We start from the raw sequence: 20,249 nt of genomic DNA, 5'->3' as shown, positions 1-20,249 counted from the left end.
TCTAGAGGGATTTCTGCCAAAACCTACTGGGTTCCAAGATTTGCTCCCGAGTCTCTAGGATCATGGCTGTTAAGCAGCTTGATTAGGAGCCAGAAAGGCCGTTCGTTGGCGATGACTTGGGATCTCATTAGAATGGGGAGGAAAGGGCCGGCTCCACCTCTATACCGTGAGGCCCCGTGTGTCTCATCACTGCGGGCCCAAACCTGACTGTCCAATGGCCTCTGGAGGATGGCAGCCACTGAGCCGCCAAAGGGGAGCAGGCAGAAGGACAGTACTCTTTACCCCTTGGGATGGCCCAGTGACAGTAACCTACTGTGGGGTCTGGACACATTTCTGCCAAAAGCCACTGGATTTCAAGATTTGTTTCTGAGTTTTTGGGATCATGGCCGTTAAGCAGCTTGATCAGGAGCCAGAGAGGCTGTTCGTGGGTGGTGACTCAGGGTCTCATTGGGATGGGGAGGAAAGGGCCGGCTCTACCCCCATCCCGTGAGGCCCAGCGTGTCTCGTCACTGCAGGCCCAAACCTGACTGTCCAGTGGCCTTTGGTGGATGGCGGCCACTGAGCCACCAAGGGGGAGCAGGTGCAGGGACAGCACCCTTTCCCCCCTGTGGTGGCCTGATGACAGTAACCTACTGCAGGGTCCAGATGCATTTCTGCCAAAAGCCGCTGGGTTTCGAGATTTGTTTCTGAGTCTATGGGATCATGGCTCTTAAGCAGCTTGATGAGGAGCCAAAGAGGCCGTTCATGGGTGGCAACTCAGGTTCTCTTTGGGACGAGGATGAAAAGGCCAGCTCTACCCCCATCCTGTAAGAACCTGCATGTCTCGTCACTGCAGGCCCAAGCCTGAATGTCCTGTGGCTTCTGGAGGATGGCGGCCATTGGGCCAAGGAACGAAACCTATTCCCTCCTGGCGTGGCCCAGTGCCAGTAACCTACTACAGGCCTGGACGCAGTTCTGCCAAAAGCCGCTGGGTTTCGAGGTTTGTTTCTGAGTCTCTGAGATCATGGCCATTAAGAAGTTCGATCAGGAACCAGAGAGACCTTGCCTCCAATTATATAGTGTGCTGGAGGTGGTTTGTGAGTGTGTCTCCCACATACCTAACTTTTGGCTGTTTACTTTCTTGGTAAACTTTGCTCCAAATTTTTAGGGTCTGGCAAAAGGCACAGCAGCAATTTTGGGGTATATTGAAGTCTGAAGGCGCCATCAGGCTGCTGATGCACTCACCTCACAGGTACCGATTAACCTGATGGCGGCACCATACCCCCTCATGTGTTTTTTGTATTTAAAAAAAAATATTTTATTTTATTTTATTGAATCACTGTGCGATATTTACAAGCTTTCATGATTGGGTTACAATCACACAGTGATCAAACAACCATCCCTCCAACAGTGCACATTCCCCACCACCAATATCCCCTGTATACCCCCCTTTTCCACCTTCCCCCTGCTTCCGTGGCAGACATAATTCCCCATACACTCTCTCTACTTTTGGGCATTATGGTTTGCAGTACAGACACTGAGAGGTTATGTTTGGTCCATTATCTACTTCCTGCACATATTGGCCATTCCGACCAGTTCATCAAGCCATCATTTTCTTTGTGATCCCTTCTTTATTCCAGCTGCCTTCTCCCCTTTGCCCATGAGGCAGGCTTCCAGCTATGGAGCAATCTTCCTATCCCATGTATCTACTATCCTTAGGTGTCAGTCTCATGTTATGTTGTTTTATACTCCACAAATGAGTTCAGTCCCTCTATGTTTGTTTCTTTCTGACTCATTTCACTTAGCATGATACTCTCCATGTCTATCCATTTATAAGCAAAGTTCATGACTTCATCTTCCCTAACAGCTGCATAGTATTTCATTGTGTAGATGTACCAAAGTTTCTTTAATCAGTCATGTGTTGTAGGGCACTTGGGTTGTTTCCAGATTTTGGCTACTGTGAACAGTGCTGCAATGAACATATGGTACAGATGTCATTTCTACTGTGCTTTTTTGCATCCTCGGGATATATTTCCTGAAGGGGTATTGCAGGGTCATGGAAGCTCAATTTCTAGATTTTGGAGTACTGTCCATATTTTCCAGAAAGTCTGGATTAGTGGGCATTCCCACCAACAGTGAAAGAGCATCCCTTTTCCCTCACATCCACGCCAGCACTGGTTGCTTTTGTTCTTTTGAATGTGTGCCAGTCTCAGTGTTGTGAGATGATATCTCATTGTACTTTTGATTTGCCTCTCCCTGATGGCTAGCAAAGTGGAGCATTTTTTCATGTGCCTTTTGGCCATTTTTATTTCTTTTTTGAGGAATCTTCTGTTCATTTCTTCTCCCCTTTTTTTGATAGGGTTGGAGGTTTTTTCTTGTACAATTCTAATAGTGTCTTGTATATCCTGAATATTAATCCCTTATCAGATGGGTATTGGGTAAATATTCTTTCCCATTCTGTGGGCTCTTTCTGTATTTTGGTCACTGTTTCTTTTTTTTTTATTTCTATTAGTGAAACACAATGCGGTACAGTTGTAGACTTACAAATTTGTGTGCTTGGGTTTTGATTATACAATGATCAAATATCCATCCCTCCACCAGTGCCCATTTTCCACCACACTATTTCTTTTGAAATAGAGTAGCTTCTTAGTTTGATATAGTCCCATTTGTTTATGTCTGCTTCCACTTGCATGGTCAGTGCTGTTTCATCCTTAAAGATTCCTTTAGTTTCAATGTCGTGGAGAGTTCTGCCTACATTTTCCTCTACGTAGCTTGTTGATTCATGTCTCATTTAATCCACTTTGCTCTGACTTTTGTGCCTTACATTATACAGAGGTCAGAGTTCATTTTTTTGCAGGTAGCTATCCAGTTTTCCCAGCACCACTTGTTTTTTTGTTGTTTGTTTGTTTTAATTTCATTGAATCACTGAGAGATAGTTACAATTTTTCATGTTTGGATTACAATCACACAATGATCAAACACCCATACCTCCACCAGTGCACATTCCCTACAACCAGTATCCCTCATATACCCCTCTTTTCCACATTCCCCCTGCCTCCATGGCAGACATGATTCCCCATACTCTCTCTCTACTTTTGGTAATTATGGTTTGTAGTACAGACACTGAGAGGTTATCATGTTTGGTCTTTTATCCACTTTCTACCCACATCTCCCATCTCGACCAATTCCTCCAGCCATCTTTTTCTTAGCGATCTCTTCTCTATTCCAGCTGCCTTCTTCCCTTTGCTCATGAGGAATGCTTCCAGCTATGGAGCATCTATCTTACCCGTGTATCTTCTATTCTTAGGTTGACGCCTAAGAATGTTTTGTTATCTCATGTTATGTTATATGACATAATCTCATGTTATGTTATTTTGTACTCCACAAATGAGTGCACTACTTTTATGTTTGTCCCTCTCTTTCTGACTCATTTCACTTAGCGTGATACTCTCCATGTCTATCCTTTTATAAGCAAATTTCATGACTTCATCTCTCCTAACAGCTGCATAGTATTCCATTGTGTAGATGTACCAAAGTTTCTTTAACCAGTCATCTGTTCCAACCAGCATGTGGGTTGTTTCCAGATTTTGGCTATTGTGAACAGTACCCAGCACCACTTGTTGAAGAGGCTTTCCTTGTTCCACTTCACATTCTTGCTCCTTTGTCAAAGATTAAGTGGTCAAATATTTGGGGGTCTGTGACAGAATATTGGACTCTGTTCCATTGGTCTGCCGGTCTGTTTCTAGCCCAGTACCATGCTGTTTTAATAACTACTGCTTTAGGGTACAGTTTGAAGTTGAGGAGGGTGATGTCACCCATCTTCTTTTTCCCAAGGATTGCTTTAGCTATTCGTTAGGGTTATTGTTCCATATGAATTTCAGGAGTGTTTTGTCTATTTCTTTGAAAAATGTCATGCGTATCCTGATAGGGACCGCATTATATTTGTATAGTGTTTTGGGCAGTGTTGCCGTTTTGATAATGTTAATCCTCCCTATTCATGAGCAGGGCATGTGTCTGTTTCCTAGTGTCCTCTTTTATTTTTTGAAGTAGTGTTTTGTAATTTTCCTTGTATAGGTCCTTCACCTCTTTTTAAGATGATTCCAAGGTACTTGATTTTCTGCGTTACTATTGTGAACGAGATATTTTTTTTATTTTTTTGGGGGGGATTGTTTTTTTAAAGTCTCTTTCTTCTCTTTCATTATTTGTGTATAAGAAAGCCATGGACTTTTGCGTGTTTATTTTGTAGCCTGCCTCTTTACTAAACCAACGTATTGTTTCTAGGAGCTTTTCCATAGAGTCTTTAGGATTTTCTAAGTATAGTATCATATCATCTGCATAAGGTGATAGCTTAACCTCTTCCTTTCCTATCTGTATGCCCTTGATACATTTCTCTTGCCTAACTTCTATGGCCAGGACTTCCAGTACTATATTAAATAGGAGTGGCAAAAGTGGGCAACCATGTCTTGTCCCCTATCTTAGAGGGAGGGCTTTTAGTTTTTCCCCATTTAGAATGATACTTGCCTTGGGCTTGTGGTAGATGGCTTTGACTATATTGAGGATAGTTTATTTGATGCCTATTTTGCTGAGAGTTTTCATCATAAATGGATGCTTTTCCTGCACCAATTGTTAAAAATGCTTTCCTTGCTCCAATTTATGTTTCTTGCTACCTTATCAAAGTTGAAGTGATTATTTGAGGGTGTGTGTAAGGATATTCAATCCTGTATATTTGAGGCTGTGTGTAAGGATATTCAACCCTATTCCATAGGTCTGCGGATTTATCTTTGTTCCAATGCCATGCTGTTTTAATTATTACCACTTTGTAGTACAGTTTGAGGTTGAGGATGGTGATGCCTTCCATCTTTTTTCCCCCCAAGAATTGCTTTAGCTATTCGTGGAGGCTTATATTTCCAATGAATTTAATCAGTTTTTGATCATTTATGTCATGGTATCCTTATAGAGATCACATTTAATCTGTGAAATGGTTTTGGTGGGATTGCCATTTTGACAATTTTAATTCTCCAAATCCATGAACATGCAATATTTTTTCATTTCCTCATGTCCGCTTTTATTTCTTGAAGTAGATTTTTGTAGTTTTCTTTGTAAAGTTTCTTTACCTTGTTAGTAAGCTGATTTCGAGATATTCAATTTTCTGAGCATGATTGTGAATAAGATTGTTTTTTTCGTATCACTTTCTGCTCTCTCATTATTTCTTTGCATCTGTTTTCATCAGAGATATCACCCTGTGATTCTCTTTGTTTGTGGTATCTCTTTCTGCTTTGTTATTAGGGTGATATTTGCCTCATAGAAACTGTTTGGAAGTGTTTCTGAGTCTTCCGTTTCCTGTTAAATCTTGCAAAGGATTGGGAGTAAATCTTCTTTAAAGATTTGGATGAATTCACTAATAATCTATCTGGGCCAGGACTTTTGCGTTTGGTGAGACATTTTATTAGGAAGTCCACATTTTGCGGTGTTCTGCCTATATTTTCCTCAATGTAATTTATAGACTCTGGTTAGATCTCAAGTTCATTGGTCCACAAAGAATTGACTTTTATATGAGGTATAAAATTTGGATCCAGCTTTAATTTCTTACATGTAGTTATCCAATTTTCCTAGCGCCATTAGGTATCTACTCCATTTCATGTTCTCAGCTTCCTTACTGAAAATTAACTGCTTTTGTATAGTATATGGGTCTTTCTAATTTGGTATTCAATTCTGACCCCCAAACAGAGGGGCTCTGTTTATCCCAGTTCCTTGCTGTTTTGATCACTATAGCTTTATGAAGAGTTCTGAATTAGGTAATGAATACCTCCTAATCTCCTATTTTTCAGTATGACTTTGGCTATTCCTGGTCTTTTAAGATTACATCCAAACTTTATTATTCGTTTTTCTAGATACTGGAAGAATGTTGTCTGAATCTGAATGGGAATTACATTTAATCTATATAATAGATTAGGTGAATAGTCAATTTCATAATATCAATTTTTCGGATCCATTAACATGGGATATTTTTCAATTTCCTGAGATCTTCTATCTCTTAAGTGATTTAAAATTGTCACAGTATAGATTTCCCATGTCTTTTATTAAGCTGATTCCTAGATACTTGATAATTTTGGGTACTATTTTAGATAGGATATACTCCTTAATCATTTTCTTCTCTGATTCATTCTTTGTATTTAAGAAATCAATGGGTTGTTTGTATTGTAGTTAGACAATTTGTTCTATTGGTTTGTTGTTTCTAGGAACTTTTATGTGGATTCTTTAAAAAGGTAAAGGTAAAGGCCCTTCCATTGTTCGTCGATTTGCTCGAGCGGGCCCAGTAACGTCTCCATTGGAGACTTTGTTGTTACTGTGTTTGGCATATCGAATACATCACGGGGAGCTTGCCAGGCTCTGCCGTGCGGGCAGGATACTCTTGGTAGCTTGCCGGGCTCTCCGAGAGGGGTGGAGGAATCGAACTCGGGTCGGCCATGTTGGCTGCATGCAAGGCAAACGCCCTACCACTGTGCTATTAGGATCTTCTATTTATATCCTCATGCCATCTGCAAATTATGCTCATTTGAGTTCTTTTCCAATTTTCCACCCCTATTTTGTTGAGGGTTTTTATCACGAATAGATGTAGGATCTTGACAGATGTTTATCTGCATCAATTTATATGATTCTTTGACTTTTTTCTTGTCTGATTGCTGTAGCCAGGGCATCTAATACTATGTTAAATAGAAATGGAGAGAGTGGACATCCTTGTCTTGTACCTGATCTCAAAGAAAACTGTTTTTCCCCATTAAGGATGATATTGGCTAAGAACTTGTTATAGATGGATATTATTATCTTGAGAAAGGTTGCTTCCACCCCTATTTTGTTGAGAGTTTTTATCACGAATAGATTTTGGATTTTGACAAAGGTTTATCTACTTCAATTGGTATGATCAAATGATTTTTATCTTTCCTTTTATTAATGTGGTATTTTTATTGGATTACATATGTTGGAGCATGCTTATATCTCCTGTATGAATCCCACTTGATCATGGTGTATGTCGTTTTGATATGTTGTTGGATTTAGCTAACTAAGATTTTGTTAAGGATTTTTCTATCTGTATTATGAGTGAGAATGGTCTGAAATTTTCTTTTCTGGAAGTGTCTCTGTCTGCTTTGGGTATTAATGTAATGCTAGCTTCATAGAAGGTGCTAGGAAGAATTCCTGTGTCGTCAATATTTTGGAAGAGCTTGAGGAGTATCGGAAGTAAATCTTTAAGGTTTGATAGAATTCACCATTGAACCCATCTAGACTGGTACTGTTGTTCTTGCAATGATTTTTAATTACTGTTTCAATTTCCTTACTTGTGATTGGACTGTTTAGACTTCCTACTTTCTCCTCATTCTGCTTTTGGAAATTACTTGACTCTTAATAAACTATGCATTTCTTCTAGGTTCTCCAGCTTAAGAGCATAAAGTTGTTCATGGTAACATTGGTTTGTATTTTGAATTTCTGATGGATTTGTTCTGATATCTCTCCTATCATCTCTGATCTGCTTTATTTGAACATTTTCTTTTTTCCCTTGTGAATCTGGCTAAAAGTTTATCTATCTCGTTCATTTACTCTTTTGAAGAACCAGCTCCTGCTTACATTGATTCTTCTAACTTCCTTCTTTGTTTCTATATTGTTGATTTCTGCTCTGTTTTTTTATTTTTTCCCTCCTTCTGCTACTTTTGAATTGGTTTGTTGTTCCTTCTCCAGAATTTTGAGATACGTGTTTAGATTGTTGATTTGGGCCTTTTCTTCTTTCTAAATATAGTCTTGCATCATTCTGAATTATCTCCTATACTAAAGCATTTGTTATATTCCATAGATTCTGGTAGCTTGTGTCTTCATTCTCATTAGTTTCAAGGAATCTTTTATTTCTTTCTTGATTTTTCGCTTTGTTCCAATTTTTGTTTAGCAGTGTTTTGTTCAACTTCTAAATGCTAGGCGTTTTTCACATCTTTCTGATTAATTTCTACTTCCATGGCATGATGATCTGAGAAGATAGTTTGTACAATTTCTATACCTGTAAATTTATATATATTTGAGTTGTTTCCTAGTATGTGATTTATTCTGGAGAATGACCCCTGTGCACTATAGAAGTATGTCTGTTCTTGTTTGAGGAGATGTAAGCCCTATACAATCCCAGTTCTTTTGCTCCCATTTCTTTCAGCTTCTTAGAGCTCTTGTCTCTTTACTGATATTTCATCTAGTTGATCTGTGTAGTGGGGAAATTGGTGTTTTGAAGTCTCACACTATAATTGTGTTTCTGTCCATGTATTTCTTTAGGTTTGTAAGCAGAAGCTTTATGAATTTTGCTGAATCTTCATTTGGTTCATAAATGCTCATAACAGTATTCACAAATAGTGAACATTGTCTCTAATTACTTTCTTTTTAACCATTGGAATTTGGTGATATAAGTGTGAGTATCCCAGCTTTTTTTGGTCTTCCATTGGCTTGTATGACTATTTTTCATTTCTTTACTCTAAGTCTGTATTTATCCTGAGAGTTTAGGTGTGTTTTCTGTAGGCAGATAATGGATAGGTTTTCTTTCCTGATCCACAGAACTACTCTGTACCTTTTAGATGACTGGGATAAAGGACTGTGTTGCCGTGTGTGTGTGTGTGTGTGTGTGTGTGTGTGTGTGTGTGTGTGATCCAGTTATTTTTGCAAGAGTATTTTTATAAGTGGCCTTTCAGTATTTCTTGCAGATTAGTTTAGTTTTGGCAAATGCTGCCAGCTCTTGTTTGTTCAAAAAGGTTGTTATCTCTCTCTCTCTCTGGTCTAAATGATAACTTCTTAGGGTAGTGGAATCCAGACTGGAAGGTTTTGTTTCAGTCAGTACTTTGCATATGTCATTCCACTGTTTCCTGGCTTGTAAGATAAGTGGAAGGTCTATTGCTATTCTTATGTTGTTTCCGTTATATTTGAGGGTTTTCTTCTCTCTTGCTGCTGTCAGTAGTCTGTTTTTGTCTTTTGATTCTACCATTTTTATTACTGTGTCTTGGCATTCTTTTGTTTGTGTCTGTTTTGTTTTGAATCTTGAATCTGTGTGGAGCCTCTCATGATTTCAGGAAAATCCTCAGTTATTATTTCTTTGACAAGCTGTTCTTCCCCTTTACATTTTTCCTCTGCTTCTGGTATTCCTATTATTTATCTTGCTATTATCTTTCAGAAATCTTACATTCTCTTACAGTCATTTACTTTTCTTAATACACTCTGGTCTTGATGATGGCTGGTATTTTGTCCTCACTATCACTGATATAGTCCTCTGTGTGTTGAATTCTGTTGCTGTGACTTGCTATTGTATTTTTCATCTCCTTCAATTCTATTTGTATGGACTCTTTGATATCCTAGATTAGTTCACATTTAAGTTGGTCGAATCTTTCTTCCAGTGATTGATTGCTGTAGTTTCATTAATGAGTTACTCATTAATGAGGCTTGAGGATTTATTTGGGCTTTGTGATTTTCCAGGACTTCTGACCATGTCTGCCAGAATAGGTGAAATCCTTTGTCTTACTTACCATTGTCCCTAAGGATTTGTGGGTGCTACGATTTGAGTTTCAGGTGCCAGATATCAGAGTTCTGATCCAATTTGTTCTTTTTCAGCATTACCCTTTATAATCTATTGGTCTAACAACATCTATGTGTTTAGCATGTTACTTCACTACTGGTCATGCAGTTTAGTGTCTTAACATATCCGTTTGTATAGAAGAATTAAAATGGACATGTTTGAGGAAGTATTTAAGACCCTTAAGTGTTTAAGTATTTAAGATACTTAAGTATTTAAGGGCAATGGAGAAGATTATCTATGACTTCTACTCAAATCTCTTCGATAGCCACGTCCACCTGCCCACAAACCAAATTCTTCAGGATGGATATGTTGTTCCCAACATTCTCCCTTACAAAATCCAACACGCCATTTTGTTGGTAAAGAAGCGAACAGCACCAGGCCCAGACAAGTTCAGATCCGAACACCTGAAGAACCTGCCATCAGTACTCATCAATACAACTGGCTCAGCTCTTCACACGCTACCTGTCTGAATGCAAGGTTCCGTCCCAATGGAAAACCAGCAGGGCCGTTCTACTGTACAAGAAGAGAGACATCCACAACATTGGCAACTATCGCCCAATCTGCCTGTTGTCTGTTATTTACAAGCTGTTCACTCAAGTCATCCAGAATAGGATTGGCAAAACACTCGATGAAGAACAACCATGCAAGCAAGCCGGGTTCTGAAAAGGATTCAGCACGATCAACCATATCTACATGGTAACAAAGCTCATTGAGGTTTCTTGGGAGTTCAAGATGCCGCTCTGTTTAATGTTCATTAGTTTAAAGAAGGCCTTTGATTCTGTTGAGACTGCTCTGGTCATCGAAGCCCTAGCCAAACAGGGCATTCAAACTCAATACATCAGGATCCTCCGTGAGCTGTATTACGGATTCACTACAAGGATCTCACCATTCTACACGGAAGTGATCATTGTTGTAAAGAGAGGGGTTCAGCCAGTTGATACCATTTCACTGAAACTCTTCAGTTCCACCATCGAGAACATCATGAGACGACTGGAATGGGAAGGAATGGGAGTGAAGATAGACGGTCAGCAACTACCCCACCTCTGCTTCGCTGATGACATTGTTCTAATAACACAAAACATTAGCCAAGTGGCAGAAATGCTGGCTGACTTCGACCGTGAGTGTGGAGAGGTCGGACAACAGCTGAATCTCACGAAGACAATGTTTATGAGAAATGGTCTCATTCCTGACGTTCCATTCACTCTCAATAGAACGAACATCTCCAAATGCAACAGTGATGTGTACATTGACCGAGAACTCAACATGACGAACGACCTGGCACCTGAGTTGTGCAGAAGGAAGAGAGCAGCTTGGAACACCTTCAAGAACGTCGAAGAAATAGCTAAGAGAACGAAGAACCTCCGGCTCTAGGCACATCTCTTTGATTACTCTGTCTTTTCTGCATTAATATACACCTCAGAGACCTGGGCCCTATGAAAACAGGATGAGAACGCTATTCGGGTCTCCCAAAAAGGAATCGAAAGAGCTATGCTTGGAGTATCACGCTTCACTCAAGTGAGAGATAGAATCCAGAGTTCTGACCTCCGTAGACAATCTAGAATCAGGGATGCTGTCTCGTTTGCCAAGGCATCAAAAAATCAGATGGGCTGGACACATAATGCAATTTGGAGATGACTGCTAGACTAGAGCCATTCTGGACTGGATTCCATGGGAAGTCAAAAGATCGCGTGGTCGCCCACCTACGAGATGATCAGACTTCTTCGTCAAGACCCTGAATGATCAGTTTGAGGCTCTTCATGTTCTTGGAGCGAGCAGATACCATTGGGCTACACTAGCACACAACAGGGATGGATGGCGACGTTACTGGCGCCCACTCTAGCAAATTGATGAGTAATGGGATGTCAAGTGATCAAGTGATTTAAGACCCAAGAACCATTGGTATTGGTAGGAATGAAGGGGTAGTTTTGGTTTCAAGAAGGATTTTGAAGGGTCTTTCTGGGTCTCAGAGACCCAGCATGGTAGTCATGGGACGGGATAGGAGCTGACACCGTTGATTCGCCTGAATGACAAAAGAGTTCAGAGTCAGTTTCTGGGTCCTTGAGGTCATGCCCTGGATTTGGAATGGATTTGGGAGGGTCTTCCTCAATCTGGGAGACCCAGGAGTAGCTCTCATATGGTGCATATGGTGCATAGGTCGCGGGATGGATGATGCCTGGCCAATATTATTTTTTTATACATACAGTGTTACTTCATCAACCCCCAGAATGTCAGTAACCCACCACCACTATTCCAAGATTCATCTCTCCCTCTCCTCCTTCCTCCTTGTGTCGTTGATTGTTCGTTCTGAACTCTTTCAGAGTTTTTTTTTTCCTTTTCAAGCTATCTTTTCAGTTGCTCTGCTTCTTTTTATTCCATTTATTGATGAGGTATCATTTGGTGAGTATTTTTTCACTTCTGACTTGCTTCACTTAGTATGATATTCTCAAATTCCATTCTATGCTATTGGATATATACACCACAATTGCTTCTTCTGTTGTTGGGCACTTGGGTTGTTTCCTGACCTTGGAAAGAGGTTTCAATTTTAAAAGAATAGTCATTTTATGCCCAGAATCTTGCCTGCTGTTTTCTAGAGTTTTTTATTGTGTATGACAAAATCATCCACACCTTTTTTAAAGAGTCAGTAGAGAAATAACTGTATAGTATTGTGTATGAGGGTGGGGTGTTAGCATATCCAGTTATGAGAAATTAATTGTGTTAACTCCCAAAAGCAGTATTTTAGAATAAGTATCTATGACAAAACTATCATGAGCAATTCAGATATATTTCATTAACCAACAAACTTTAATAACTGAGAACCTGGGTTCCAAAGCTAGATAGACCCTGATTTGAAACCAGTTCTGCTACTTACTAGCTATATAACCTTGCTGAATATTTTATTAATAACAATAGAAAATAATTTAGTGACTCAGATCAAGGTTAGATTTAGGTGGTGTTCTCAGGGAGCACCTGAACTCTAGGTTACTGCCTGAATCAGAGTAGGATTGAGATTTTATAGTCTGAGGAGAAACGAAGTGGGTATATCCTTGAACTTAGGCTAAGGTAGCATTTTTTCGTTAATTGCCTTGAAACTTTTGTTTGGAAACTCTTCCAGTTTTCCAACCTCTTGCTCAATAACGTTGGTGCAATCCCAATTGATAACTGCTTAATTACATTTCACAAGTTGTTTTTGTAAGCCTTGTTGTTTGTCAGTTAGTCAGGGTTCATGTGTAAGAGAGATGGCTAAGAAGGAATAAAATGAAAGGAAACCATACCCTCTCCAACCGCTTTTTATTCTCTTCCATTAGCAATATGAACACAACCAGTTGATTAACTTCCTAGAAATTCAGGAAAGCAAAAATAAAATAAACAAAAAAAGAGAATTCAGGAAAGCAGCACAGAAGAAATTGGATCCTACAAAAATGAATTAGAGTTTGGCACAGACACAGAAAGAAAAGGGCAATCTGCATAGAAGAAAAGGTATATGTGTTTAGAACCAAAGGGGTGTGAAGATTTAAAAGACAGTAAAACCTTTTATGTAGCTGAAATAGGATGTGCATGCCAGATAATGTGATTTTATTTAAGGGCCCGAGAAATAGCTATAGTGGACAAGGATATACCTTGCATGTGCGAGGCTCTGACTTTAATTCCTAGCATTGTTTGTCTCTCTGATCATGACTAGACATGGCCCTGTTTACTCATGAGCACTGCACCTCCTTACCCAACCACTGAACTACCAGTTCCACACCACTGGGCCAGAACACAGCTGGGTATGGGTCCTATGTTAGAAACAAAAACAAGTATGAGACATGATGTGAAATGCCATAGAAGTAAGACAATCTAGGGAGCAGAACCCCCTGAAGCACTAAAACTTTTAAGATCAGTAAAGAGTGATCCAAGGCACCATTGTTCTTGGCCACCACACCAGGCTGTTTGTGGAGGATTTGACACCACCTCATTTCTGGGGCCTTGAGTCGCCTGGAAAAGATTAAGAAGGAAACTCATGAAACCAAGGTAAAGAAATTAGAAATGATCAGTGAGTACCTGGCCACAGGATGTGCCAGATCTGGTGTGCCTACAAAGGATGTTGCTAATAGTGACTGATTCAAAAAAAGTTGTAGAATCTCTTTGTCTGCCACAAAAGTCCCTTGGCATAAGCAGCCGTTTTGTACTAAAGATTGTCACAAGCTATTAAAATTCTTGGCTTCTATCAACCATCACAGTCAAGAAAAGTAAACCTTTTCCCAGAGCTCCTGCTGTATTCTTTTCTTTTATGTAGGAGTACTGCTATTTATTCAGCCACTGGTTAGCTGATTGAATTGTACATGAACTCCACCTTACTTTTTTTTTCATTGTTTATAATTTTATTTATTGAATCACCGTGAGAGCAGTTACAAAGCTTTCGGGTCTGAGTCTCGGTCATACAATGAAACACCCGTACCTTCACCAGTGCCCATTCTCCACCCCCAACAACCCCAGAATACCCCCATTCCAACCCTCCCCCTACCTGTGGGGTAGATGATTTCCATATTAGTCTCTCTCTACTTTGATCACATTCAATATTTTGACACCAGACTCACCATTATTATTTGAGATTTTACCCCAACACTCAGATCTGCTGAAAAGGCAACAGTAGACAATTTGCTTTCTATTGCTGGTTATGAATAACATATGAAGTCGCGTGGCTGCAGTAGTGGCCGTGCGATTTTGGAATTCTGAAATTTTAACACTTAAACCTGGATCGATTTCAGCCAAAACCTGCTGGGTTCCGAGATTTGCTCCTGAATCTCTGGGATCATGGCCATTAAGCAGCTTGATTAGGAGCCAGAAAGGCTGTTCATGGGCAATGACTTGGGGTCTCATTGGGGTGGGGAGGACAGGACCGGCTCCACCCCCATCCCATGAGGCCTAAATGTCTCCTCACTGCGGGCCCAACCCTGACTGTCCAATGGCCTCTGGAGGATGGCGGCCACCGAGCCGCCAAGGGGGAGCAGGCGGAGTGACAACACCCTTTCCCCCCTGGGGTGGCCCAGTGACAGTAACCTGCTGCACCTACTGCAGGGTCCGGACGCATTTCTGCCAAAAGCCACTGGGTTTCGAGATTTGTTTCTGGGTCTCTGTGATCATGGCCATTAAGCAGCTTGATCAGGAGCCAGAGAGGCCGTTCGTGGGTGATGACTTGGGGTCTCGTTGGGGTGGGGAGGATAGGACCGGCTCCACCCCCATCCCATGAGGCCCTGTGTGTCTCGTCACTGCAGACCCAACCCTGACTGTCCAGTGACCTCTGGAGGATGGCGGCCACCGGGCCGCCAGGGGTAACAGGCCAAGGCACGAAACCTATTCCTACCTGGGTTGGCCCAGCACCAGTAACCTACTGCAGGGACCAGATGCATTTCTGCCAAAAGCCATTCGGTTTCAAGATTTGTTTCTGAGTCTCTGGGATCATGGCCATTAAGCAGTTCAATCAGGAACCAGTGAGGCCATGCCTCCAATTATATAGCTGAGCCGGAGGTGGTTTGTGGGTGTGTTTCCCACATACCTAACTTTTGGCCGTTTACTTTCTTGGTAAACTTTGCCCCAAGTTTTTGGGGTCTGGCCAAAGGCACTCCTGCTGTATTCTTGAAAAATAGTTCTCCCTGTCTATTATTTGGAGACCCTCCCAGCTGTGTATTTTTTTGGGAAATGAACGGCACTGTATCCTGTAACTTCTGTTGAGACTTATTACAGTAAAAGCAAAATGTTTCAAGTGTACGTACTTGTGGCCTTCATTCTGGATTAAAACTATTTTTAAGTGATGAGCCCCTTTTCACTTTAGAAGGCAACCATTGTTCCCAGCTATTCTTCCTGGGGCTTTAAGGAAGCCATTTCTTGCACTAAAGTGTAATTAAAGCAAGCCTCTTTGTTACAGTTACCTGTTAGGAATTTCACATTGTCTTTCTAGTTCTCACAGAATCAAGTTTTTGCTTTTACTTCTTCCTTAAAGATTGTTTATATAGTGACTAGGGAGATATCTCTGTGGCCAGGTATACAACCATTACAGGGACCCAAGTTCCATTCCTTGAACTGCATGACCTCCAGGGTATGGCCCTGAAGACCCCCAAGCACCACTGGGTGTATCCCTGTGTTCCCCGGTATTGCTGGGCCTGCATAGCAGCAGATGACTAGGCTAAGTGCTGAACCACCCAATTCCCTTCAGCTAAGTATTACCAAAAGTGGCCCTGGCATCCCCATGAGCTTTGCTTGAATGGCAGAGAAAAAAGACCAGTAATATAAAAAGTAGTTTGTATGCCCTTTAGTGTTATTGCCTATGGCCTCCTAGTGCAAAGTTCATTTTGGAGGCTATTGCCAGTTAATGCCTTATTTACCTGAATTTGACTTTCCACACATCGTGTCTTTGATTTGTAAGAGGTTTTCTGTTGTAGCCTTAGAATGAGCAAGAAGGAGGGCTCTTAATATTGAGAGAACCATATTGTTCTATATTTACTTTTAAGAATAGGGAAAATAATTCTTCTATGTTTATGTGTAACTTCACGGGGAGCGATAGCACAGCGGTAGGGCGTTTGCCTTGCACGCAGCCAACATGGCCGACCCGAGTTCGATTCCTCTGCCCCTCTCGGAGAGCTCGGCAAGCTACCGAGAGTATCTCGCCTGCACGGCAGAGCCTGGCAAGCTCCCCGTGATGTATTCGATATGCCAAACACAGTAACAACAAAGTCTCCAATGGAGACGTTACTGGGCCCGCTTGAGCAAATCGAAGATCAACGGGAGGGCCTTTACTTTACTCTTTTACTTTATGTGTAACACGTCACTAAAGCCTAAGCCTTAGTATTGTGACATTTCACTGGGCTTAAAGCCAAAAGTAATGTGAAGCTAACAGTAACATGTCTTCTTCAAGGATTAATGCATCTGTATAAAAATGTAGCAGACTCAGGGAGCCCAGGGTCACTCCTAATGATGTTGGTTCCTGAGGTACATTGCTGTAAGGGCTTGGCAGAGCTACACCCAGGAGTGTTCAGGAGACCATACAGTGCTAGGCATTGATGTCAGGGCCACACACTTACAGGATATGTGCTTTAACACTTAAGCTGTCTCACTGACCCTTAACCCATCTATTTTGGTCCTTACCTCCTGAAAGGTACTAGGAAAAGCCTCTAAAAGCTAGTATGAATTAACATTAGAAGATTAGTACCTCTAATCTAGGATTTGCCTATAACTAGTTCCTTTACTGAAATTTTAAGTATAGGGGGGAGAGAAAAGTAGCCAGTAGTCTATAATACATTGAAGTGCTCTCTTTTTTAAGATTTGGTATGTCCTGCTCTTGTATTCTCATCAGTACTGTAAATCATTTCAATCAACACTGTAACTATGCTCAGAAAGAATATACAAGCACTTGAGCTTCATTTTAATTTGTTGTCTTTGAGTTTCAGTGGTCAACAATTTGGAGCAAAGTATGGGAAATACCATTTACTAAGAACCTCTACTCCCTGCATTAAAGTCTCAGTTCAAGTTTCAGAAACTGTATATGGTTGGTGCAAAGACTCCATGTGCTAACCCTAAATTCTTGCCTTGTGATTGAGCCAATAGCTTTTAGCCTTTGACCTCCTTAATATGTGACTTCCTGGTAATAATCCTTTCTTCCCAGAGCTTTGGAGAAGCACTTAGACAAAAGTATTTATGTTACAATGCCAAATAAAGCCTGAATTCCAGTAAGGAAAAATAGCTTGTTCTTGTGATCGGATATAAACAAGCTAATAAGTGATTTAGGTTTCCCTTCTAGGTGGTTGTTGATCCAATACTGAAAAAAAATAATTTTCCCTTCCCTGGGAGGAAATCAGTACTTACCCCTTCCCTTTAAGTAACCACTGCCTGGATATTTGTCTAACTCCACGAGGACATTTTTCTGGGGTATTCATCTATGATATTTATTACCTTTTAGAATAGGTTCTTGACTGTTCTAAAGTAGAGTAGAATTGACTTAATGTAAAATTTAAAAATAACCCACATTCTATTCACTTTTCTGCTGTTACCTTTTTTATGTCTGTTCTTCGGGTGGTATATTCATGAAATACTTGGATATTACAGAAGTAGAATCAGTAGTAACAGCGTAAATAGAAATGTAGCTCAATAAATAAGTAGAATTAAAGTCCTACATGTGTGAGAACTGCATCCGATTCCTGACATCAAAAAATGAAGAGTAGAATCTATAAAATGGGTTAACTTTCACCTGTGAGTACTTAAGTAGGGGGAGTGACAGGGAGATAACTCAAAGGGCTGGAGCTAATGCACTGCATGCAGAAGCTCCATGTTTAATCCTTAGTACCACGTGATCTCCTGAGCACTAACGAGCAATTCCCAAAGAACCACCAGGTGTGGCCTCCAAACCAAAAAGTAAAAATATGAAACTTTGGCTTATTGAAATGGCTAAGTGTTTCACTCTGGCCCAGCGATATTTTGAGAGAACAGGAGAGGTGCATTAAATATGTCAATCGCTGCATGACCTTATTTTTGCAAAGACAGCACAATTATAATAAAGATGACAGACTCTTGAGGTTTAGAAAATGGAAACATATAGGTGTTTGAGGTGTATATGACTACAGAATAGTTCTAGCACTTTACTTTTTTTCTTTTTTTTAGTGTAGGAGTATTGCTATTTATTCAGCCATTGATTAGGCTGATTGGGTTGGGCATGAACTCCACCTTACTTTTTTCTTTCTTTTTTATAAATTTATTTATTAAATCAACGTGAGAGCAGTTACAAAGCTTTTCGGTCTAAGTCTCAGTCATGATAAAATGATAAAACACCTGTCCCTGCAACCAGTGCCCATTCTCCACCACCAAAAACCCCAGTACACCCCCTATACCATACCCTCCCCCTACCTGTATGGCAGATGATTTCCATATTACTCTATCTCCACTTCGATTTAATTTAATATTTCTACCCCAGACCCACCATTATTTGTAATTTTACCCCAACAGCTTGATCAGGAGCCAGAGAGGCCATCCATGGGCAGTGACTCGGGGTCTCTTTGGGGCGGGGAGGAAAGGGCCGGCTTCACCCCCATCACATGAGGCCCGCGTGTCTCTTCACTGCGGGCCCAAACCTGACTGTCCAATGGCCTCTGGAGGATGGCGGCCACCGAGCCACCAGGGGGAACAGGACAATGAAACCTATTCCCACCTGGCGTGGCCCGGCACCAGTAACCTACTGCAGGGACTGTACGCATCTCTGCCAAAAGCCACTGGGTTCTGAGATTTGTTTCTGAGTCTCTGGGATCATGGCCATTAAGCAGTTTGATCAGGAACCAGAGAGGACTTCCCTCTAATTATATAGCTGAAGCGGAGGTGGTTTGTGGGTGTGTCTCCTACATATCTAACTTTTGGCCGTTTACTTTCTTGGTAAACTTGGCCCCAAGTTTTTGGGGTCTGACCAAAAGCACATCAGCAATTTTGGGGTATCTAGGAGTCTGAAGGCACCATCAGGCTACTGAAACACTCGCCTCACAGGTACAGCTTTACCTGCTGGTGGCACCATACCCCAAGTTCTAGCACTTTAAGTGATCTCTATCAAGTCAGACAGAGGGTATGTTTCCAACCCAGGTTTGATCCTCTGATCCTCAACAGGAATGATTTCTGAGCACAAAGCTAGCAGTAACCCCTGAGTACTACCAGTTATGACCCCCAAAATAAAAAATATAATCTCTATACATTTGAAAAAAGTGACCAATGTAAAAAACACCACTGAACTTGAGAATCTTTTCCTAATTTGAAACATCTTTGTCATTTCAGGAAGAAACTGCTGCTTGTATGGCTGCAGCCATTGATACAGCAGAGGAATCAGAAGCTGTAAGTAATTGGCCCATTAGATTGTAGAGCCCACAACTTCAACTATGGCATTTTCTTTTATTTATCACTCAGCTAAAGACAAGAATCCCTAATTTCTATCATTCTCCATAGAATGCCCCGAAAACCTAGACAATCTTTAGTGTGCATCTCAGCTTTATAAAATCTCTATCTTGAATAAACTCTGTCTCTAGTTGTATACTCTGTCTCTATTAGTATAACTGGCTAGTGTGTGCAAGGTTTCTAAGGATGATATTCTATATTTGTATTCTGGCTTACTGAATTCTTTTTAGATGCTGGTATTCTCAATCTGCTGCCTACCAAATTAAATTGGGGAGGTTAGGAAATTAAGAAATTATGGAATAGTCAAAAAGCATTAATAAATAAATGGAAAGAGGTTTTTTTCTCACCAAAATATTTTTCTTGTGTAGGATTGTTTAAAGTTAAAGGTTAAAAATTATTTTGAGTATTCAAGTTACAAGAATAGATAATCGATGTTGGTTGAGGACTATCGAGCAAAGTCAAAATGGTTTGCTTAAAGCAGCATTTCTCCCGACACAAGGATATGTCAATTGTTTTTATTTTTCTGAAAGAAGAGTTAGGCGATAAATCGGGTATAAATGAAGCATCCACTCTATTACCACTATTCTAAAAATGCCAGTTCCAAGGCCCTGTCTTCTCTAAGTATTCTTAGAATGAGAAAAATTGAAAAATATCAGTAAAGATCTTTTGGCAAGATCAGTAAAGAACAGGAATCGGTTTACTCTCAAAGAATCAATTAAAATATGTAAGATGTAAGGTGCTTGTAAAGCAGGAAAATGTGCTAGCTTAATTTATTTTAGAT

The 20,249-nt window shown here is 40.6% G+C and overlaps 1 protein-coding gene across 1 annotated transcript in view; it reads left to right on the top strand.

Moving 5' to 3' along the window:
- KIF4A (kinesin family member 4A) overlaps positions 1-20,249 on the top strand; it is a 206,205-nt gene that overhangs the window by 100,500 nt on the left and 85,456 nt on the right. The window contains exon 13 of the mRNA XM_056130107.1: positions 19,352-19,408. Coding sequence (XP_055986082.1) covers positions 19,352-19,408 — 57 coding nt within the window. The remainder of the gene's footprint in view (positions 1-19,351; positions 19,409-20,249) is intronic.

This window comes from Sorex fumeus, unplaced genomic scaffold, assembly GCF_029834395.1.
Source record: "Sorex fumeus unplaced genomic scaffold, SorFum_2.1 ptg000073l, whole genome shotgun sequence".
Classification (NCBI taxonomy): Eukaryota; Metazoa; Chordata; class Mammalia; order Eulipotyphla; family Soricidae; genus Sorex; species Sorex fumeus.
The sequence above is the reverse complement of the archived record's forward strand: the minus strand, read 5'-3'. Positions and strand labels throughout refer to the sequence as shown.